Source organism: Pristis pectinata, chromosome 9 (genome assembly GCF_009764475.1).
Source record: "Pristis pectinata isolate sPriPec2 chromosome 9, sPriPec2.1.pri, whole genome shotgun sequence".
Taxonomy (NCBI): domain Eukaryota; kingdom Metazoa; phylum Chordata; class Chondrichthyes; order Rhinopristiformes; family Pristidae; genus Pristis; species Pristis pectinata.
Window position 1 is genome coordinate 767,482 of NC_067413.1, and position 24,911 is coordinate 792,392.

General features: G+C 50.9%; 1 protein-coding gene across 5 annotated transcripts in view; it reads right to left on the reverse strand.

Moving 5' to 3' along the window:
* Positions 1 to 24,911, reverse strand: part of agap3 (ArfGAP with GTPase domain, ankyrin repeat and PH domain 3) — a 432,488-nt gene that overhangs the window by 87,815 nt on the left and 319,762 nt on the right. For all 5 annotated transcript variants that reach the window (XM_052023939.1, XM_052023938.1, XM_052023940.1 and 2 more), the window contains exon 11: positions 14,109 to 14,277. In XM_052023939.1, the coding sequence (XP_051879899.1) occupies positions 14,109 to 14,277 (169 nt within the window). The remainder of the gene's footprint in view (positions 1 to 14,108; positions 14,278 to 24,911) is intronic.

Here is a 24,911-nt window from a genome sequence, read left to right on the forward strand (position 1 = left end):
TGTGTATCTCTGACCCGGGGTAATTGGGGTCTGTGTATCTGTGCCCTGGGGTAATCGGGGTCTGTGTATCTGTGCCCTGGAGCCTGAGCTGGTTCATCTCAGCAACATCACTGCTGTAATGAGCGAAGTAAAAAACTGTCAGAAGAAGGTAAATGAATTAAGATCCATCATTTTCAATTTTGTAAGCGATTTAAATTTTTTGTGGTGCGCCGCACTGCGAATGAACATGCCATCCGTGTTAATTTCATTAAACGCAATTCTCTCCTCTCATACAGAGTAATAACAGTGCCTATCCAGTAATTAGCTGTAATTAGTATCGGTAATTAGCCTGTTAGACCAGACTAAATTAATCTTTCATTTCTCACCAGGGGACGCTTGGAGAAAAGATGTAGAGAGACGGGAGGGGATGTGGTTGTGCGGGGGGGGGGGGGGGGGGGTGGTGGTGTGTGTGTGGAAGGAGGGTGTCAGAGGGAGGAGGAACCGCAGAAAGGATCCAAATCTCCTTAATGTAATAGACCAAAAAATACATTGATGGTTTGCCACAATGACTCAATGCAGCAACATTAAAAAACAAATTGAAAATCAACAGTGGTATAATTTTGACGTTAAAAGGCTGGCATTTTTTGAAAGCTATTTCACAGAATCGTGCCACCGTGAAAGGTTTCGCACAGGGCCAATCAATGAAAAATTACGCCATTGAGAAATTATTCATCCAGTCTCTTTATCAGAAAAAATCATTTACATCAGCTTTCATATCCCAGCATCAAACTTCAGCAAGTGGAAGGGAAAGCTGCAAGGTTTAAACTGGCGCAGAGCAAAGTCGGGGTGACTGGCTCAGGGCACGCTCACACTGTTGGGGTACAGCATGGGGGGTCTGGTCCCACTCCCAGTCACCATGTACAGTCTGAATGGTGTCCCCGTCAGGGTACAAGTGACACCATGTCAGGATAGGGTTTGACTCTCACTGGGGTAAAGTTCAACTGTCAGGGTTCAGTCCAATTCCTGTCAGCACAGAACAGTACAGCATAGGAACAGGCCCTTCGGCCCACAATGTCTGTGCTGACCATGATGCCAAATTAAACTAATCCCATCTGCCTGCATATGGTCCATTTCCTGCCTGTTCACGTGTCCGTCTAAACGTCTCTTAAATCCTACTATTATACAGTATCTGCCTCCACCACCTCTCCTGGCAGCTCGTTCCAGGCACCTGCCACTCTCTGTGTAAAAAAACTTGTCCCACACATCTCCTTTAAACTTTCCCCTTCTCATCCTAAACCCATGCCCTCTAGTATCTGACATTTCTACCCCAGTAAAAAGACTCTGACTCTCTATCCCATCTCTGCCTCTCATAATTTTATAAACTTCCATCAGGTCTCCCCTCAGCCTCCGATGCTTCAGAGAAAACAATCCAAGTTGGTCCAACCTCTGCTTAAAACACTCTATGCAAAAGATGCATTTCACTGTGTGTTTCGATGTACATGTGACTAATAAATGAGTCTTATCTTATTTTACACAATCCAGCAACATCCTGGTGACCGTCTTCTGCACCTCTCCAAAGACACACATCCTTCCTGCAATGGGGTGACCAGAACTGCACACAGCACTCCAAGTGTGGCCTGACTAAAGCTATGGACTTGCATCCCAAGACCCCTCTGTACACCAATGCTCCCAAGGGTCCAGCCATTTACTGTGTACTTGCCTCTTATATCTGACCTCCCAAAGTGCCACACCTCAGACTTGTCCAGATTAAACGCCATCTGCCATTTCTCTGCCCGTATTTCCCACTGATCTGTAGCCCGCTGTACTCTTTGACAACCTGCCTCATTATCCACAACTCTGCCAATCAACACTTTCGTCCAAATCATCTGTATACATCACAAATAACAGGGGTCCCTGCACTGATCCCTGCGGAACACCACTGGTCACAGACCCCTCCACCACTACCCTCTGGATTCAAAATTTCCTTGTCTGTAAAAGACAATCTACCAAGTCTCCGTGGATCCCATGTGTCTTACAGCCCAACTCCCGGCCAGCGTACAGACTGACTCCCGGCCAGCGTGTGGTCTGACTCCCGGCTGGCGTACCATCCATTTTTAGAGCTGAGATACAAAGAGAAGGCAATGATGCTTCAGTTACACCAGGCCTTCAACAGAGCCCATCCAGATTTAGTTTCGGCTCCACTTTTTGGGAATATTCACCTGGGCTGGGATGTAGGCCAGATCCCGTGTAATTTGACTGGGGTTTGGAGTGTCAGATTCTGGTGCTGTTTATTCCAGATTGGTGTTGTTGCCACACATGGAGCTGTACACCAAGCCCAGTCTGTTCATGTATCGCAAAGAGCTGCGAGGAACACCTCTGCATAGGGTCGATGAAGGGAAGGCGGTGGACTTTGTCTACATGGACTTTAGCAAGGCCTTTGACAAAGTCCCAGCTGGGAAGCTGCTCCAGAAGGTTAAGGTGCTTGGCATTCAGGATGAAGTAGTCAATTGGATTCAACATTGGCTTAGCAGGAGAAGCCAGGGATAGTAGAAGCCAGGTAGTAGATGGTTGTCTCTCTGACTGGAGGCCTGTGACTAGTGGTGCTGGCTCCGTTGTTGTTTATCATCTATATTAATGATTTAGATGATAACATGGTAAACTGGATCAGCAAATTTGCGGATGACACCAAGATTGGGGGCGTAGTGGACAGCAAGAAAGGCAGATGGTATTTAATACAGACTAGTGTGAGGTGATGCACTTTGGGAGGACAAACCAGGGTAAGACTTACACAGTGAATGGTAGGGCTCTAAGGTGTGTGGTAGAACAAAGGGACCTGGGAATACAGGTCCATCATTCCTTGAAAATGAAACCACAGGTAGATAGGCTCGTAAAGAGAGCTTTTGGCACTTTGGCCTTCATAAATCAGGGCACTGAGTACAGGAGTTGGGATATTATGTTGAAGTTGTACAAGACATTGGTGAGGCTGAATTTAGAGTACTGTGTGCAGTTCTGGTCACCTACCTACAGGAAAGATATCAATAAGCTTGAAAGAGTGTAGAGAAAACTTACAAGGATGTTGCTGGGACTTGAGGATCTGAGTTACAGGGAAAGGTTGAATAGGTTAGGACTTTATTCCCTGCAGCGCAGGAGAATGAGGAGAGATCTTATAGAGATTTACAAAATTATGCGGGGTATAGATAGGGTGAATGCATGCAGGCTTTCTCCCCTCGGACTAGAGGGTGAGACTAGAACTAGAGGTCATAGGTTTAGGGTGAAAGGTGAAATATTTAAGGGGAATCTGAGGAGAAACTTCTTCACTCAGAGGGTGGTGCGAGTGTGGAACGAGCTGCCAGTGGGAGTGGTGGATATGGGTTGAACTGTAACATTTAAGAGAGGTTTGGATAGGTACGTGGATGGGAGGGGTTTGGAGGGATATGGTCCGGGTGCAGGTAGGTGGGACTAGGCAGAAGATCAGGTCGGCATGGACTAGATGGGCCGAAGGGCCTGTTTCTGTGCTGTAGTGCTCTCTGTCTTCCCTCCAGTCTGAGAAACAACAGTTCATCACTTCCCTCTGCTTTCTGTCTCTTGCACATCTACACAGTTCCTTTAATCCCAGGGGTTTCCAAGTTGCTCCCCAGTCTATTGATCTGAACTGTGGCAGTACTCAGCGGCTGAGCCACCCCAGGGAGGAACGGGTGCACAGGCTGTGATGAACGAAGAGAGCTTTCCTTCCACTCTGGCACAGAGCGAACTTGGCATCCGCGTACGAATCATCAAGAAACCAACAGCAATTCAGCAGAAACTTCTTCAGCCAAAACTTCTTCAGCCAGACAGTATTGAGAATGTGGAGCATTAGCACAGTGAGCTGTGGAGGTAATTCATATCAGAGCATTTCAGGGAAGGAGAGGTAAGCTGATGAGGGAATGAAGGTGGCCACAGACAGTTTGAGGAGGAAGGCGAGGACCAGGAACACCAGCGTTTAGTTGGGTTTTTTGCCATGCCATAAATTCTAAGAATCTTCATTGTCTCTTCCTCAAAGAACTCAATCAACTTGCTCAAATAGCAATTAGTTTTAATAATTCCACCCTGGCTTTCACTCATAAATCTCATTTTTCTCATTCCAATTCATTTTGTTGAGGTCGTTGCGTCCCCAGCTGACTGGCCTGCGGTGCCAGGTGTGACACTCCTCCCTTTCTTGATCTTCCACCAGCAACGTTCCTGGGTCCAAGGACAAGAGGTGGGGCCCAGGTCTGGCAGAGGGCTGCCCTCACTTCCCACAGCATCAGGTCAGCCCATCTGCAGCCGGGAATTTTCGAGCTGGAGTAATGCATTCTCTTTATCCGCTGCTAACCACTTCAACTGACCTCCTCCTGCAGAGCAGGCCCAAGGGATGATGAACCTCCTCCGTCCTCGACGGGAGAAATGTGCTGCTCCTGTTGGTAACGTTCAGACTGTGACTACAGATCATTCCAAGGAGGTGAGGCTCACGGCGAGATCGTGGTCTGGACACACGACTGGTCCAGGTGTCTGGATTTGGGACAATGTCTGGACATATATCAACTGGTCTAGCCATCTGTATTTGGGACACTGTCGTCTGGACAAACTGACAGGTCCAGCCGTCTGTACGTGGAGCAGATGGATGGACCTGTTTTGCTGAGACAGGGAGTACTGACCTGGACAGACTCCCCCCTGTCAGAACAGACTCCTCCCTGTCAGAACAGACTGTGCCCGGCCTGGACGTGGTGGCTTTATGCAGACAGACAACGTGTGGCCCAGTTGGCCAGTGTATGACTGGATGGCCTGGGAAGGTTTTGAGCAAGATGTCTTCAGGTTGTTTGAGTGTAACTCAGGGGCAGCACAGTGACACGGCTTGTAGATCTGCCGCCTCAGGTCCAGTAACCCAGCTTTGATCCCGACTCACAGAGATGTACAGCACAGAAACAGGCCCTTCGTCCCACCACGTCCATGCTGACCTCTGCCCATCTACACTAATCCCATGTGATTGCACTAGCTCCATATCCGTCTATGCCTTGCCTATCCGTCTGTCTAAATGCCTCCTTAACATAGTGCCTGCAGCTGACTCCACCCCCTCCTCTGGCAGCACGTTCCAGATATCGACCGCTCTTCGTGAAAAAACTTTCCCCTCAGATCCCCCTTAAAACTCCTTCCTCTCATCTTAAACCCTTTTGTCTCTGATTCCCCTACCACAGGCAAAAGGTTCTGACTATTTACCCTATGTCTCTCTTAACCTTATATGTTTCTATCAGGTCACCCCTCAGCTTCCTTCGCTGCAGGGAAAACTCCCAGCCTGTCCAATCTCTCCCCAAGACTGAAATCCTCCAATCCAGGCAACATCCTGGTGAATCCCCTCTGCACCCTCTCCAGTGCAGCCACATCCTTCCCACAGTGTGGTGACCAGAACTGCACCCAGTGCTCCAGGTGCGACCTAACCAGTGTTTTGTGAAGTTGTAACATAACATTCCAACTCTTACATTTCATGTCCCAACCCATGAAGACAAGCAAGCCACACCCCTTCTTCCCCACCCTGTGTCGCTACTGTCAGGGAACTCAGGACTTTAACCCCTCAGCCTCTCTGTTCACTGATATTCCTTAGTGCCCTACCATATTCTATATACGTCTGACCCCTACTTGACTTCCCAGACAGATCACCTGCCTGCGTTCTTCCCGGAACCACGTGGGTTTCCTCCGGGTGCTCTGTGTTTTCCCACATCCCAAAGACAAACAGGTTGGTGGGTTAATTGGCTGCTGTAAATTGCCTCCAGTGTGTAGGTAAGGTGAGGAATCTGGGGGGAGTTAAGGCACTGTGGAGAGAATAAAATGAGTTGGGGTAGGGTTAGTGTAAATGGGTGGTTGAGCGTTGGTACAGACTGGGCGGGCCGAAGGGCCTGTCTCCGTGCTGTGTGACCATGGTGAGTACACAGGGCAGAGGACGGGTGATTGGTCCGTATTTTTCTTTTATCTTCTCTCCAGCTATTCTGACTCGTGTTTTAAGCCCAAGCACATGATGTGAGCAAGTTCTGCATTTTTAAAGTGGTGAAATCTAATACAACCTGGTCAATAAAACTGATTAATTAGAAGAGATGGCTGGTCGAGGTGACATAATGTAGTTGCAACAGGTGGGAACTGGTGGACCCCGCTGTGGTAAACATTGACCACATCTGCAGCAGGTGTTGGCTGCTCGAGGAACTTCACCTCAGAGTTGATGAGCTGGAGTCCGAGCTCTGAACACTGTGACACATCAGGGAGAGGGAGAGTTACCTGGACACGGTGTTCCAGGAGACAGTCACATCCCTTGGATTAATCATCAATAATTGGTGAATAGTCAACGGTGTGACTGAAGAAGGGGCAGGTAGAGGGGTCCAGAGGGTAGTTCTAGAGGAGACTCAGCCCTTCCCCTCGTCCAACAAGTACAAGGTTCTTGCTCACTGTGTGGATGAGGGTGGACACTGCAGGGAAGGGGTCAAACTGCCTGTAGCATCAGGTACAGGCAGCCATTCCTATTGGGGGAGAAAAGAGAAATGCAGCAGTCATGGGGGTAGCCTGGTTAGGGGAACACACACTGCTCTCTGCAGCAAAGACAGAGAGTCCCGAAGGCTGTGTTGACGGCCTTGTGCTAGGGCTAAGGACATTTCTTCTGGGCTGGAGGAAGAGTTGGGAGGATCCGGTTGTTGTGGCCCACGTATGCACTAACGACATCGGTAGGATATGGAAGGAGGTTCTGCTGAAGGACTGTGAGGAGCTTGGGGCTGAACTCAAAGCTCGGTGTGGGAGAAATGATTCATGGGACATAGGAGGCACCACTGGGGAAGGAGGAAGCTGTTCCACTGGGATGGTCTTCACGTGAATCATGCTGGGGCCAGTGTCCTGGCAAATCACACAGAGTTAGACAGAGGGTTTTACAGGGAGGAGGGCAACAAGGACAGAAGCTTCACTAAATGAAGAGGAAATGAGAGTGGTGGCCCAGGATAGCGGGGGGGGGGATCGACAATGTGACAGGCTGGGGCAGAAATGTGAGCACAAGTGTGTAGCACAGAGCACACCTGTTGTACAACTATAAAAAATCAAAGCTTAACATCTTTATTTGAATGCAACAAGATAGATGAGTTGACAGCATAGATGGCAACATACGAGTCATGGAGACGTAGCTGAAGGGTGTTCAACATTCCGGGTTCCACTGTTCCCAAAGAACAGACCAGAGAGATCCACCATGATCATACTGAATGGTGGTGCAGGCTCGAAGGGCCTGCTGGCTGACTCCTGCCCCGACTTTCTGGTGTTCTTGTAACACCCAAGGGAACTCTGAATAAATTGCTGATTTATGCTTTTGGCAATAAGATTGTCCGAAGTTTCAGCATCGGCACTGCCTGGACCATCCTGTGCTGACCCCGACCATGGCCTCAGTCTGGTCAGCACCTAGCTGAAGCTTACAGGTTCCAAGGGTCTACCCTGTGCTAAATGTTCACCCGTCCGTCTCCCCACAATCCCACACTGCAATACCCAGAGCTTCAGCGATTCAACTCCAGAGTTCAGGAACATTTCACCCCCCTCAGGTGAACATTCATCCCTCCGGTCCAGACCTGCAGACTCTGCACCCTGTTGTAGTTTGGTGAGGGTGCACCAGTCACTCAGTTACTTAAGGAGTTTTCTCCCAAATTGGCATCAGTCGGCCAGAGGTTTTTGTCAGGAATTCATGAGGCACAACTCTGCTCAGACCTCACGTTGTGTTAACACCATTATACACAGAGTGGAGTAATGAGGCTTAACCACTAATGCTTCTGACTGCTACTTTGCCATGTAATTCGCAGGCTCTCTACCACACCAAGTCATCAACTTGCTTAAAACACATCGGCAGCCTCTGGTGAAGAATTTTAGTTGTACGTAATACGGATCGGCACAGGTCATCTGTTCATCTTAACCAACAACCCAATTCCTGCAACAGATTCCATCACAGCCTGACTAGCTGAGACTGGGAGATAAAGGCAGAGGGAGGCTGGACTTCAGGGCCGGGCTGGGCTGGGCTGGGCTGGACTGGGCTGGGCAGCAGGGCTTGGCTGGGCTGGGCAGAGCAGGGCTGGGCTGGGCTGGGCTGGGCGAGGCTGGGCTGGGCAGCAGGGCTGGGCTGGGCAGCAGGGCTGGGCTGGGCTGGTCTTGGCTAGGCTGGGCTGGGCAGGGCAGAGCAGGGCTGGGCCGGGCTGGGCAGAGCAGGGCTGGGCTGGTCCGGGCTGGGCAGAGCAGGGCTGGGCTGGTCCGGGCTGGGCAGAGCAGGGCTGGGCTAGGCTGGATTGTAGAGAGCTGGGCAGTGCCAGACAGATCTCCCTGCCTTGCCCCCTCTGACCGTGCCCAGGACACAGCTGACCAGTTGCTGCTGTACCAACACTGAACCACCAACTCCCCGTTAGCCAATTTTTGACCCTGACCAGACCCTCAGGAGACAGCCACAAACCTGATACCAAGGCAGCATGCACTGCCTGGCTATTCAACCGGCACAGGCATCACAGTTGGCATCAATAATGTTCTCAGTTCACCCATCCCAGTACCTAAAGAGCAACCCCACAGCACCCACAATCCATCCTCACTGTGTCACTCTGAAAACCATCACCGGTCACAGCAGCCATAGTGCAGAGCAAGATCCCACAAGTAACGATGGTTATATGGGGGACCATATCACCAAACCCACACCCTAGGAGGAACAGCTCACAGACTGGGTGTAGCATGAAGGCCATTGAGCCCATCGAGCTGGTACCAGCCACTGGTCAAGCTCTGAGTGGGTTTCTCAGACAGCACCCACTATAAACACTCCATGCCTTCAGCTCCAACGAGCTGCCTGCCAGGTGACCAACCATTGTCCACACACAGCTTATCAGCACAAACCACTGCTGTCACATTGAATGTCAGCCAAGATTCTCACATCAAAGGAGATTTTAATCTGTACAGTCAACATGAAGTGAAATCAATGAGCAGGTTTAACCCCTGACCCAGACTGACGACTGACCCATTGTCGGAGCACTGGGACTGCTACACACTCTGCAAACGTTCACAACGCATTCCCCGGAGTATCGGGAACAGCTCGGCAGACAGCCCAAGATAAGGCTCAGCACTGACATCACACCTGGATTAGGCTGCAGTTTAGATGTACTGCAGGCTGCAAGGGGAAGCAGGAGCGGTGTACACAGTGTGGGTGTACACAGAGTGGGTGTACACAGTGTGGGTGCACACACAGGGTGGGTGTACACAGTGTGGGTGTACAGAGTGGGTGCACACACAGAGTGGGTGTACACAGAGTGTGGGTGTACACAGTATGGGTGCACACACAGGGTGGGTGCACACAGAGTGGGTGCACACACAGGGTGGGTATACACAGAGTGTAGGTGTACACACAGTGTGGGTGTACACAGAGTGGGTGCACACACAGGGTGGGTGCACACAGAGTGGGTGCACACACAGGGTGGGTGTACACAGTGTGGGTGTACACACAGTGTGGGTGTACACAGAGTGGGTCCACACACGGAGTGGGTACACCCACACTGTGAGAACCGTAACTGAACACGTGCTAACCTACACTGTGAGAGCTGGTTCTGTGGAATCTGCAGGAACCCGATTATCATGCAGCGATCACAATATACGTCCAGGGCAGAGTCAGTCTTCAAGCACTGGGTCCCAAATGTTTGCAAGACTGGTTGTCAATGGTCAAGGCACAGAAAGGGTTAAGCAGTTTATCACCCAAGAAGCTAAATATGCTGGAAAGAGAAGTCTTTAACCATTAGGAAAAATGTTCCCAGTCACATCCCTCTGATGGATCACCCACTCCCCTCCTACACAAACTACATTTGTTCTAAAGGTTAATTGTTTGTGAGCTCTGATTTGAGAACAGAGTCTCCCGTGCACTCTCCTCATCTCCTTCCCTTCCTCTGGTCTAATTAACCTTTCTGGGAATTCATGTCTGAATCTGTCCACCTCTAACTCCAACAAGGTCCAGTGGGACCAGGACAAAGCTGCCGAGACATGAAACATACTCTCAGATCACTCCGCTGAACGCTACCAGCAAAAGCTGATAATTGGAGTGAAATTCTGCAGACATGGGAATCTGGAGCAACACACAAAGCGCTGGAGGAACTCAGCGGGTCAGGCAGCATCTGTGGAGGGAAATGAACAGTCGACGTTTCGGGCCGAGACCCTTCATCAGGACTGGAGAGGACAGAAGCCAGAATAAGAAGGTGGGGGGAGGGACACAAGCTGGCAGGGGACAGGTGAGTTCAGGTGAGAGGGGGAAGGTTGGTGGGTGGGGGAGGGGGAAGATGTACTAAGCTGAGAGGTGATGGGTAGGAGAGGCAAAGGGCTGAAGGAGGAGGAATCCGGTGGGAGAGGGCATTGGACCATGGAATAAAGGATGGGGGAGGGGAGGAGAGGAGATGGGCAGGTCATCAAGGCAGGGGAAGGGAGCCACAGGAATAAGGGAAGACAAAGGAGTGGTGGGGGGGAGAAACAGAGGGGAGGGGTTACCGGAAGTTCGAGAAACCGATGTTGAGGCCGTCAGGTTGGAGACTCCCAAGGCAGAATATTAGGTGTCGTTCCTCCAACCTGCATCTGGCCTTAACGTGGCAGTAGAGGAGGCCGTGGACAGACACGTCAGTGTGGGAGTGGGATGTGGAATTGAAGTGGGCGGCCACCGGGAGGTCCTGGCTTTTGCGGCAGACGGAGCGAAGGTGCTCGACGAAGCGGTCACCCAATCTGCGTTGGGTCTCACCGATGTACAGGAGGCTGCACCGGGAGCACCAGATGCAATAAATGACACCCTGGGACTCACAGGTGAAGCGCTGCCTCACCTGGGACGACTGACTAGGGCCCTGAATGGTGGGTGAGGGAGGTTTGCTTCTCGACGACAGACCCAACCAGTTCCCCTCCGCCGCCACCCTCCTCTGTCTGGCAGAACTGGTTCTCACCCTCAACAACTTCTCCTTCGGCTCCTCCCACTTTCTCCAGACCAAAGGTGTAGCTCTGCGTACTCGCATGAGCCCCAGCTATGCCTGCCTCTTCGTCAGCTACATGGAACAGTCCATGTTCCAAGCCTACACCAGTAACGCCCCCCAACTCTTTCTCTGCTGCATTGATGACTGCATTGGGGCTGCTTCCTGCACCCGTGCTGAGCTTGTCAATTTCATCAACTTTGCCTCCAACTTCCACCCTGCCCTCAGATTCACTCGGTCCGTCTCCGACACCTCTCTCCCCTTCTGGAGCACTCTGTCTCCATCTCCGGAGACAGATTAACCACACACATCTTCTACAAACCTACGGACTCCCACAGTTACCTTGATGACACCTCTTCCCCCCTCGTCACATGTAAGGACGCCATCCCCTTCTCCCAGTCCCTCCACCTCTGCCGTGTCCGTTCCCACGATGGGGCTTTCCACTGCAGGACATCAGAGATGGTCTCCTTTTTCAGTAACCGGGGTTTCCCATCCACCACCATCAATGCTGCCCTCACCCGTATCTCTGCCCTCACCCCCTCCCCACACCGACATAACGGGGACAGGGTTCCCCTCGTCCTCACCTCCCACCCCACGAGCCTCCGCATCCAACACATCATTCTCCGCAACTTCCGCCACCTCCAACGGGATCCCACCACCAGGCACATCTTCCCCTCACCCCCTCTCTCCACTTTCTGCAGGGATCACTCTCTCCACGACTCCCTTGTCCACTCGTCCCTCCCCACCGATAACCCCCGGCACCGATCCCTGCAACCGCACCAAGTACTACACCTGTCCCTACACCTCCTCCCTCACCACCATTCAGGGCCCCAGGCAGTCCTTCCAGGTGAGGCAGCTTCACCTGCAAGTCCGGAGGTGTCACTTATTGCATCCGGTGCGGCCTCCTGAGGGGTTGGACAAACTTGGGTTGTTCTCCCTGGAGCGGCGGAGGCTGAGGGGAGACCTGATAGAAGTTTATAAAATTATGAGAGGCAGAGACAGAGTAGAGAGGCAGGGTCTTTTTCCCAAGACGGAAATGTCAAATATTAGAGGGCATAGCTTTAAGGTGAGATGGGAAAAGTTTAAGGGAGATTTACTTGTCAGATTTTTTATAGAGAGTGGTGGGTGCCTGGAACGGGCTGCCGGGAGAGGCGATGGAGGCAAATATGATGGCAATGTTGAAGAGGCATTTAGACAGACCCATGAACAGGCAGGGAATGGAGGGACATGGGCCATGTGTAGGCAGATGTGCAGTTTAAATTGGCATCATGGTCAGGACAGACACCGTGGGCTGAAGGGCCTGTTCCTGTGCTGTACTGTTCTGTGTTCTGTGCCATCGCTCTGCCCACCTTACCTACTGATCTGTACCATCCTACAGCCTCAGACTACTCTCCTCAGTATTAACGACACCGCCAGTGTTTGTGTCACCTGCCAGTAATATCCCCCAAATCACAGAGCAGGTAAGAGCAAGTGTTACAGTAGTAAGGGATTTCAGCTACCCAACATTAGCAGGGCCTGCTTTCACGTGAAAGGCCAATGGGAGATGGAATTTTTAAAGTGCATCCAGAGCAGGGTTTGGAGCCAGGACGTAGATCGCCCAGCTGCAGAAGGAGCAGGACAGGACCTGATCTTCAGAAATGAAACTGGGCAAGTTGGTGAGCATTTTGGGGATAGAGACAATAACTGTACGTTTCAAGGTAGTTATGGAAAGGGATCGAGCTGATCTGGAACAAGTTCCTGAACTGGGGGAAGGCTGAATTCAACGTCGTTACGGAGGAGACCCTGGGAGTGGGCAGATGATCAGGAGCTGGTCCTTGAACTTCCACTGGGCTTCACTGCAACAGTGTCAGAGGTCAAAGACAGAAAGGTCAGGGTGTAAGTACAATGGATGAGGAGTTACAGGCTGCATAAGGCAGCCTCTCCCCTGAGGACTGAATGAGGTGTTCAGTGAAGCGGTCGCCCTCCCTGTGTTTGGTACCCAGTGTGAGGGAGACCACAGTGGATGCAGTACAGTAACTTGGAACGTGCAAATGCTTCTTCTCCTCCCCTCACTGTTCAACATCCTGAACGGACTGATTCCTCCAGGATGCTTTGGACTGCTCATCCATCTCCACCAACACCCACAGCCCTCCTCATGGCACCGTCCTGTCATTATGGGACCCCACACACCTCTGGGAATTGAAGCCATGTTATACCTGCACTACTTCCAACTGCAGATACACCGTCAGCCACTCACAATGTGATCTCCTCAGCAGAGGGGAGACTAAATGTACAATGGACAACCGCTCTGCAGTATTTCCGGCATTTTTATACCAGATTTCAACACTGCTTCAGTGATTTCAGGGAATACTTCTGCATTTCATCTCTTCCAGGCTTTCAGGGTTTTACATTATCAACTTCTTGCATTTAACCTCTGCTCACTGTCTGCTCTCCACTCTTCCCTCCTTCCTTTCCCTGCACCTTAGAACCTGTGTATTTATAACTACCCCCAGCTCTGACCAAAGTTCAAGAACTGGGAATGTGGAGTGTTTCTCTCTCCAGGTGCTGCCCGACCTGCTGACAATTTCCAGCACATTCTGTTGTTCCTTCAGTTTTCCAGCATCTGACTGATTTTACATCTGTAATACGTCATGGGCTGGGTACAGCTGGCTTCAGGCTCAATGTCTGCAGTTCAGTTGCCTGATGAAGCCGGAGACCTCACCAGTTCCACTGAATTTAAAGGCAAAGACAATTTGTTTTTGTCGAATGAACAATGTTATACCAAAGCGAGCACTCAGGAGTTCACCACAGTGGGATCCCTTCCACACGAGGCAAGGACCAGGCAGTCGGGCAGCTGAAACTGGGGAGGAGCTGCTCCACACTGGCTCATCGTTCACTGCGACAGAAGGTGGGGCATCACCCACGCCCCGCCTCACCTCAACAGTTCACAGACATGGCGTTTCCGTGTTGTGTGACTTCGACCTCAGCTGAATTTCCAACAGGGCCACCGCCCCACCACCCCTTTCATTCCAACCGACACAAGGACCATCACCAATCCTCCAACTCCAGCAATACTACATACAGCTCTGCTCGGCATTGACCCTGGGTCTGACATCCACCACCGTTACCGAGTGCCACCAATACCTGGGGAGACCGCCCACTTACCTTGACTCGCTGCCAGCTGCAGGTTGCTCCTGTCCTTGGTGAGCCCATTGGTCTTGGGACTGGCGCCAGGAGCGTTCCCTGCCGAGGCTCGCGGGGGGCGCTTTCCCGGGACTTTGACCGTTGTGCGGAGGAGGTCGATCTCCTTGCCGTGGACATTCTGCATGTAATCCTGAAAGAGCAGACAGAAGCATGAGGAGCTGTCTCTGCCTCCAACACCACAGCTGTAACAGTCAGCAAACAGCAAAACCATCACCCCAACACCAGACAGCACCAGAATAGCTCACAGAGAAAGGTGGGCCCTCTCGCTGACCGACCCAACCTTTCCAGAATTACACCAGGATGAAAAGGCCAGATCTGCTCAAAAGATTCCCACAGGCGAAGGAACCAGATCTCAAACAATCTAGGAATGAGGGGGCAGGAGAAGGAATAATAGAACAGCACAGCTCATTCCGCCCATCCAGTCTGTGCCAGACCCTGTTAGAGCAAACACATCAGTCCCATTCCTCACATTTTTTCCCACTGCCCCGCAGGTTATTTGTCTCTCTCCCATACCTGCCGAGTTCCTTGCTGAAAGCCCTGATTCCGTTTCAACTGCCCAGGTACTGACTATGCTCAGCCCCGTTGCATACACTGACAAAGATTTCAAATCTGGGGCCCTTGCTGAAAACCACGATGATGCTGGAGGAACTCAGCAGGGCAGGCAGCGTCCGTGGAGGAAAGCAGGTAGTCGACGTCCAGTCCCTATATACTTCCATTCCCCATGAGGTTTCACCACCCTCCGCTTCTTTCTTGACCAGAGACAGAACCAGTCCCCTCCCACTAACTCTCTCCTCCACCTGGCTGAACTTGTCCTCACCCTGAACAACTTCACTTTCGATTCCACTCACTTTCTGCAGACCAAGGGCGTAGCCATGGGCACTTGCATGGGCCCCAGCTGTGCCTGCCTACTTGTTGGCTACGTTGAACAGTCTCTTTTCCAAGCCTACTCCGGCCCAATTCCTCAACTCTTTCCCCTCTATATCGACAACTGCATTGGTGCCATCTCTTGTACCCGTGCAGAACTCAACAGTTTCATAAGTTTCGCCATAAATTTTCACCCAGCTCTTCAATTCACTTGGACTGTCTCTGACACCTCTCTCTCCTTCCTCGATCTTTCCATCTCCATCTCAGGAGATTCCTTGTCCATCGACATCTTCCACAAACCCACTGACGCCCACAGCTACCTCGATTACAGCTCCTCCCACCCTGTCTCTTGCAAGGACGCTATCCCCTTTTTCTCAATTTCTCTGCCTCCGCCGCATCTGCTCCCGCCATGAGGCTTTCCACTCCAGGACGTAGGGATGTCCAACTTCTTTTCTAACCGGGGCTTCTTCCCTACTGTGGTTGAGAGAGCTCACACCCGTATCTCTGCCATTTCCCGCACCACCACTCTCACCCCCACTCCTCCCAGACCCAACAGGGATAGGGTCCCCTTTGTCCTCACCTTTCATCTCACCAGCCTATGTATCCAACACATCATTCTCCGCCACTTCCGCCGTCTCCAACGGGACCCCACCACCAAGCATATCTTCCCCTCTCCACCCCTTTCTGCCTTTCCCAGGGACCGCTCTCTCTGCGACTCCCTCGTTCACTCCTCACCCCCCCTACCCATCCCGCTCCCACCCCGGGAACTTTCCACTGCCCCCGCCGTAGATGCAACACCTGCCTCTACACCACCCCCATCACCTCCATCCAGGGACCCAAACAGTCCTTTCAGGTGAGACAGAGATTCACCTGCACCTCCCTTAATATCATCGACTGCATTCGATGCTCCAAGTGCGGCCTCCTCTACATTGGTGAGACCAAACACAGACTAGGTGACCATTTCGCAGAACACCTGCGCTCCGTCCGTAACCGCGATCTGCATCTCCCCGTTGCTGGTCACTTCAACTCCCCCTCCCACACTGTCACAGATAGACAGTCCTCGGCCTCCTCCACTGCCGGGAGAATTCCAAGCACAAACTGGAGGAACAGCACCTCATTTTCTGACTTGGAACCTTGCAGCCTAACGGCATGAACATTGAATTCTCCCATTTTAGGTAGTCCCCACCCCCCTTCCCCACCCCCCCCCCCCACCGTGCTTCTTCTCTTCTTCCCTTTCCCAGCCTTTTCTTCCTCTCTCCTTACCTGTGACCCATCCCCCAGTGGATCTGCTCTCCCCTCCTCCCCTGCACCTGCCCATCACTGTCTCTCACCTGCATCTACCTATCACCACCCTGTGCCCACCCCCGCCTCCCCTCTTTTGTCCTCCTATCACTGCTCTGCTTTTCCCCCCTATATATTGGGCTTCCCCTTTTCCTATCTTCAGTCCTGAAGAAGGATCCTGACCCGAAACGTTGACCGCCTGCTTTTCTCCACGGATGCTGCCTGGCCTGCTGAGTTCCTCCAGCATCGTCGTGTTTTTCATCTAGATTTCAGCATCTGCAGTCCTTTGTTTCTCTGTGGCCCTTGGTCCTTGAACCATCATTAACCTTGAACCTTGAACTACATTAGGATCATTAAGAAAGCTTATGGGATGTTAACTTTCATAAATTGTGGGATCGAGTTTAAGAGCCGTAATGATGTAATGATGCAGCTTTACAAAACTCTGGTTAGACCACACTTAGAGTACTGTGTCCAGTTCTGGTCACCTCATTATAGGAAGGATGTGGAGGCGTTGGAAAGGGTGCAGAGGAGATTTACCAGGATGCTGCCTGGATTGGAGAGTATGGATTATGATGAGAGACTAAGGGAGCTGGGGCTTTACTCATTGGAGAGGAGGAGGATGAGGGGAGACATGATAGAGGTATACAAAATATTAAGAGGAATAGATAGAGTGGACAGCCAGCACCTCTTTCCCAGGGCACCAATGCTCAATACAAGAGGGCATGGCTTTAAGGTCATGGGTGGGGAGTTCAAGGGAGACGTCAGAGGGAGGTTTTTCACCCAAGAGTGGTTGGTGCATGGAATGCGCTGCCTGGGGTGGTGGTGGAGGCTGATACGTTGGGCAAGTTCAAGAGATTGTTAGATAAGCATATGGAGGAATTTAAGATAGAGGGATATGTGGGAGGAAGGGGTTAGATAGTCTTAGGTGTGGTTTGAAGGTCAGCACAACATGGTGGGCCGAAGGGCCTGTATTGTGCTGTATTGTTCTATGGTTCTATCTGTTAATGGGACACCTTCTTTCCACTTATTCCGCCTGAACCTGCCACGACCCTGAAGACCTCCATCACATCTCCTCTCAACCTCCAGGAACACCCCTGCCTCTCCTGTCTATTGAGGCTGACATCACCCAACCTGGGAGCCATTCTGTTCAAACTCCCCTGAAGCCTCCCTTGGACCTTCACTTCCTTCTTACAGCACCGATCAGAAATGGATGCTCTGTCCAGATTCAATGCAACTTGGCTGCATTGGAGCCCACACCAGGTCCCAGGGTTTTACTGACTGTGCTCTCAGCACCCCCTGACACTTTCACAGAACTTCACCAAGGTGCAGTCCGAAGTCATCTGTGAAGCGATGGCCCTCATGGATTAATTACCTTTACTGGAATCAGATGGACCTGGGTAAACGAGGACAGAGAGAGTTGGTGGTGGTGAGGTGGGGGATGGTGAATGTGAGGGTGGAGAGCAGGTCAGGAGGGGCTGGGCTATGGGGTGAAGGTTGTTTGGTGGGGTGTGGGACGCGTTGAAAAGATGGGTCTGTAAGGGTGAGGTTTTGGGAAGACCTGGGGAGAAGGCAAGCACCAGAGTGTGAGAGTCAGTGGCTAAGAATTACTGCTGATTATTACAGATGCCGAGGTGAGAAAGGCAGAGAGAGGCAAGGGCCTAATGCAGGCAGATGGGATCAACATAGACAGACAGCGTGGGCGGCACGAACAAGGTGGGCCGAAGGGCCTGTTTCTATGCTGCACAACTCGAATGATTCCGTGATTCCATAAAATGATCAGAAGCTAAGGTTAGAAGGATCTTCTCCCTGTAGCTGAGGGATAGACAACTAACTGGCAGATCCTTCAGATGCCCATTCAGGTTCTCACAGAAAAGCTCATGATACACCCGGCCCCAGCACAGCAAATGGGCCGTGATGGTGTTGCTTCAGCCTGGAGTCCATGTGCTGAAGCCTGTGAACCACAGAAAGGTTCACTGACAAAGTGCAAGTACATCACGCTTGCCTGGGATTCTCAGTGGGGTAGGGCAGGGAGTCAAAGTCCTTCCTCATGGTCGGCTATCAGCCTCGCGGGAGGGGCGTTGGCCTCGCAGGAGGGGCGTCTGCCTCAGGAGGGGCGTCATCCTAGCGGGAGGGGCATCGGCCTCAGGAGGGGCATCAGCCTCATGGGAGGGGTGTCAGATCTGAAGGAGAAGTGTTTTCACACACGGTGGGGTTGCGATCTGGAACTCAGTGCCGGGGAGGCAGGGGAATCAGGTACACTCACTGCGTTTAGGAGACATTTCGACAGACACTTAAATAGACAAGGCATGGAAGGATACGGTCCTACTGAGGGCAAATGGGATTGGTGCAGATGGGAAAAAGGTTGGCATGGACGTAGTGGGATGTAGACGGAAACAAAATCATCGAAGTTCATTAGCACAGAAAGAGGCCACTCACGTAACACAGTAACGTTTATGTCTTGCACTGTGCTGCTGCCACAAAACAACTGTCACGATGTACGTCGGTGATAATAAACCTGATTCTGATTCATGTCCCTGCCAGCCAAGAAGCAGCTACTGAGGTTAAACCCGTTTCCACAAAATGTCTGGGCCACAACTCTGCAAAGGTTTCAGCCTCCATCACCCTTCCAGGCAGTGAGTCCAATCTCCCGTCACTCTTTGGGTCAACTCCCCTTGAAGTGTTCAGCAATGAACTTAAATCCATGTTCTATGATTCCCTGAAGCGTAGGACTTATGCTGTGAATGGTAGGGCACTAGGGAGTGTAATGGAACAGAGGGACTCAGTACAAGTGCAGAGTTCATTGAAAGCAGTGTCACAGGTAGACAGGGTGGTGAAGAAGGCATTTAGCACGCTGGCCTTCATCGGTCAGGGCACTGAGTATAGGACTTGGGACATTACATTGCAGTGTACAAGTCGTTGGTGAGGCCACACTTGGAGTACTGTGTACAGTGTTGGTCGCCCTGTTATAGGAAAGTTGTGGTTAAACTGGAAGGAGTGCAGAGGAGATTTACGAGGATGTTGCCAGGACTCGAGGGCCTGAGTTACAGAGCGAGGTTGGCCAGGCTGGGTGTTTATTCCTTGGAGCGTAGGAAAATGAGGGACGACCTTAGAGGTTTATAAAATCATGAGGGACCTAGATAAGGTGAACGGTAACAGTCTTTTCCCCAGGGTGAAGTCCAAAACGAGGGGGCACAGATTGAGGGTGAGAGGGGAAAGGTTTAAAAGGGACCTGAGGGCAACTTTTTCACGCAGAGGGTGGTGAGTGTATGGAACGAGCTGCCAGAGGAAGTGGGTGAGGCAGGTACAACAGTGTCATTTAAGAAGCACTTGGATAGGTACATGGAGGGGCAGGGCTTGGAGGGATTTAGGCAGAACACAAAATTGGGACTAGCTGGGTGGGCACCATGGTCAGCATGGACTGGTTGGGCCGAAGGGCCTGTATCTGTGCTGTATTGCTCTATGACTCTATTAGTTACCTCTCAGCGATGCGAAAACAAATATTTTGTAGCTCAATCTCTGACAATTCGATGCACCTCAGTTAAATTCTCCCTCAACTTTCTTCCAAAGAAAGCAAACCCAGCCCAGTTAGTCCCTCTTCATAAATGATCCCCTCCAGTTCTGACAACATTCCTGTAAATCACCTTTTACCGTTTACTACAGGAATCAATAGCTTGAGGGTTCGGGCAGAGGTGTTCAGAGGTTCAGTTACACACAGTCAATCACACTTCAGATCCCCATGTAGGGTCAGGTTCTCACAGAAATACTCATACCCAGAGGGCACTCTCTGGGCACTTTCAAGAAGGAGCTAGATAGGTTTCTTATAGATAGGGGAATCAAGGGATATGGGGACAAGGCAGGAACAGGATATTGATTGTTGAGGATCAGCCATGATCTCAAAATGGCGGTGCAGACTCGAAGGGCCGAATGGTCTACTTCTGCTCCTATTGTCTATTGCCACACTTGCCCCACCATGGCAGATAGTGTTGGCCCAGTCTGGCTGTGGCCAGCTCCCCCCAAGCCTGTCACCAACACACCGATGTGGTGAACAAGGACCAAAGTCATCACCCAGCACCTTGAGGATCCCAACCGCACCAGCATGCAACACCGACCAGGGCTCAACATCGAGGCTTGCAGGTTAACAGAGGGCTTGGCTCTTCCACCTTTGCTCACCGCTGGCTTTGGACAAAGCAGAGTTTCACAATCCCTGCCTTCTCTCAGTTCCCACCAAGTGGTCTTCAGTTAAATAAATCAGGCTCTGATGGCCCTCCCAGCTGATCGTCCTGCTGCCCCTCACTGCCGAGGTAGCCACACCCTGAGGGTCCACTAACAAGGAGAGAGACTTGGCAACGTGTTGAACAATTCAAGTCTGAGACGGAATCGTGACCTTCTGACTCAGGGACAGAGTGAAGGGGAATGGGACTACCCCCGTGTAGAGGATGAGAACAGCCCAGGCAGTAAATCCAATGGGAATCAGGGTGAAAAGAGGAGGTTCAAAGGGTGGGGGTTGGGGGGGGGGCAGAAAACGCTTGCCTCTTTAAGACTCTATTGACACATGGGAGCAGAGTGCAAATTAAAAGGAAAAATTCAGAATCAGCAGTTTGCAGTGAGCGTCCGTCGGAACGAGGTGCCAGCACACTCCCTTTATTACAAGCCATAAAGCACTAATTTCTTCACAAGCCACCTCGCTAATTACACAGCCAGCGCACTCATTTCATTTTATTACTCGAATTAACAGGAAGTTCAAACCGTGTAAAGCTATTAAGATGTGTGATTAAGCCACATTCAATTAGTTTCTACAAACAATTTAATTGATGTTGCAGATAGGAATTAACAGAAGGTGAATGTGTGAATTACTCGGCTGTCGAGAGCGATTCCGTCTCCATCGGCCTCGCCTCAACAATCCCACACCAAACACAATATCATGATCAGAATATGCAGCAGCCTCACATCCCAGGAACACTCACCTCACCCTTACCCTGGTGGGAAGGAGCCACACACACAGAGTGCAGCACCTGACTGGGGGAACACAGCGACCTGTGACCAGGCCAGGGGGCACCATGAGAGTGAAGGAGGCTGTGACAAGTGTCCGTGTGGAAGAGGGGGACAGTGCGAGTGTTGAGAAAGTGAATGCGAGAGAGCAACAGACTGTGAAAGTGAGAAAATACTGGTGTCTGTGATATGGCAGCAGTACTGAAGGAGTCTGTTATCTCAGCTCGTCACCAGGGTCACAGAGTGAGTCTGGTCACCAGGGTCACAGAGTGAGTCTGGTCACCAGGGTCACAGAGTGATTCTGGTCACCAGGGTCACAGAGTGAGTCTTGTCTGCTCTTCCAGATGGACATGAAACTTCTCTGCAATGCATCAAAGAGCAGCAGGGCAGATGGGATTAGTTCAACTTGACATCATGGTCGGCACAGACATCATGGGCTGAAGGGCCTGTTCCTGCGTTGTACTGTTCTATGTCCTGTGTTTTTGTACAAGCTGTAATGAGACCACATAGAGAGCCATGTGAACAGTTTTGGTCCCTTATTTAAGGAAAGATAAACTCCTGCTGGAGGCCATTCAGAGGAGGTTCACTCGGATGACGTTGGGTATGGAGGGATTGTGCTATGAGCAAAAGTTTGATGGACTGGGTCTGTACTCAATGGAGTTTAGAAAAATAAGATTCTCAGGGGCTAGACAGGGCAAATGCTGGGAGGACGTGTCCCTGTGTCCCCTCGTGGGAGGGTCAAGGACCAGAGGCCGTGGTCTCAGAGTGCCGGTGTCCATTTCAGCCTGAAATGAGGAAAATTTTCTTCTCACAGAGGTTGTGAACCTTTGGAACTCTTGTGGAGGGTGAATCCTGGAATATATTCTAAACTGAGATAGATGGATCTTTAATCATTAAGGGAACCAAGGGAGATGGGGAGAGAGTTTGAGGAAAGTTGGATCAGCTGTGTTTATTGAACGGCTGGAGTTCGAAGCACTGGACGACCTGCTCCTGCTCTGTACGGTTTTCTGATCTCACTGTATTACTGCCACCCGTCTGCACACTCTGCCAGCTAATCCACACCCAGTAAATTGCTCCTCACTCGGTACCACACTTCTAACCTTGGTGTCAAACTTATACCTGAAGACTGAGCTGAACCTGAGCGATGGGTGACAGCCAGGCTACGGACAAAACAGAAAACCATCGCGCAAATGCAATGAACAATCAGCATGGATATCAAAAGGGAAATCTTGTTTGAACAACCACATTAAATTACTTGATGAGCTAACACAGAGATTTGGCAAAGGAGATGAAGTTGGTCTATCGTCCGTCTGGATTTTCAAACGGCCTACAACAAGGTACAAACTCAAAGGTTAATGGACAATGGGCATCAGAGCGATCAGAACCTACAGCACAGCAGGTAGCTGTTCAGTCATCAGCTGCAAAAAAGAGGAGCCAGCTGATCAGAAGATCTAAAGTGAGGATGTTTGCTGATGAGCCTTCAAGGGGACAGAGACAAGCTGAGTGAGTGAGTGGGCAAGTGGGTGAAGCACTACCTGGAAAAATGTGGGGATCTCCACCTTTGTGGAAAAACAGAAATACTGAGTATTTTTTAAAGAGTGAGATTGGGAAATGTTTATGTTCAAAGAGACCTGGGTGTCTTGTACGTAAATCACCTAAAGCTAACACAGAGGTGCAGCAGGTAGCGAGCAAAACAACTGGTACGTTGGCCTTTACTGTGAGGACCTGAGTGTGAGAGTAGGGATGTCTTCCCACAATTTCATTGGGCTTTGGAGGATTGCGTACTGTTTGGTCTCCGTACCTGGATTAGGACACGCCTGTCAAAGAAGGAAAGCCGTCAGGATTCAGCAGACAGGTAGTGAGGGTGGTAGGACAATCACACGGGGAGAGTTTGAGATGGCTGGGCCTTCGAAGAGAAGGAGAGGGGATTTCATTGAGAGATGCTAAATTGTTCCAGCACTTGATGGACTGGATGCGGGGAGGATGTTTCCCTTGGCTGGGAGGGGTGCAGAACCACTCCTGGAGTCCTGGAATCCACGGGTGAACCACTGCTCCTGTTGTGATTTTGTCCCCTGAAAGAATGGATATTCGCTGCGAATTTGTATTCTTCATACGTCTGCAACTAGCCATCGATGGCCATACCCCTCACTGGCTGTCTCCCCCAGCCTCCCCTCCCTGTGTCAGTCTCTCATTTCCAACTGACGTATTGCCCTTAGCAGAGCGATCCAGATCGGAGGGAGGACATATATTACACGGGAGATGCTGACATTTCATCAAATGTAAAGTGTATTTGGATGTAGATCGGGAGAACCACGACACCACAACCTGCAGGACTGCAGGCCCAGTGCTGGCACCAACACAAAGGGCTGAAGGGCCTCCTTCCCTGCAGGGAGTTTTACACATGATTTCAAAAACTTCATTTTCATATTATATTCGCTCTTTCCAAGGGATGTCTTTCTAACAAGATTATTGATGAGCCCTTTTTCCTTGCCCATTCCTCAGGGATGCACCTTGTATGCATTCCAGAAGTGCATCCTCTACACTGTTGGTCAGTGAACGAGATGGAGTTGGAGGACTCCAGGGCTGCCTGCCCAGTCTGGTTGGTGATCACCCATTCTCTGTGTAAGGTGACCATGCTATCCACAGAATCCTCAGCCTCACAAATGCACCACAGTGACTCTAGCCACTGCTCCACTCTCAATTCCGAAGATCAGACTGTCCCTGGACTGAGTCAGTACAGGAATACTGAATAATTCCCCTCTCTAACTGAGGGCTGAGTGCGCAGTGCTTGGGAACAGGGACCCTGGCAGATTCGCCCTCTCTCTTTAACCTACGATCACTGGGCAGTGAACAGCAGCAGTAATCCTGGCCGATTCCCCCACTTCCCCCAACTCAAGGGTCACTGGGCGGCGATCGGGAGCAGGGACCTTGGCTGATTTCCCTCCTCTCTGACCAAGAACACTGGGCAGTGATCAGGAGCAGGAACCGTGACCAAGTGACAGCTGCTGTTCCTTCACTGTGTACAGACGGGGTAACATTCATAAGCCACACTTCAAAATAAAAAAGCTCACTCATCATCTGCAGGATTCTTCAGCAGTGAATTGACTTCAAGTGACCAGAACTCAGCAATAAATCAGCTGCTTTAAGTAATTCAAAAAGTATTAGAAAGCTCATCATCCATGCAATAAACTATAAAATAATAATTTATTGTCTATTAATTTCCATTTCTGAAGCACAACTGCTAATGACCATGAGGATTTAATGCAGTTTTTATAACCTCGACAGTATATTCAGGAGCGGGTAGATGATGCACTCACATGGAGACACACAGCACTTACAGCAGGCGAGCGCTCTGACCAACACCGGGCAGGCAGCTTCAAATGACAGGGGATCCTGAGCACAGAATATCATGAGGGCCACACAACACAGGACACAGGGATCAACATGGGACACAGGGATCAACACGGAACATGGAACACACTAAACAACACAGGGATCACAAGTAGCAACATGGAACATAAGGAACAACACAGAACACGGAGCAGCACAGAACATAGGGAGCAACATGGACACAGATAACAACACAGGGATCACGGAGCAACACGGAACACAAGGAACAAAACAGAACAC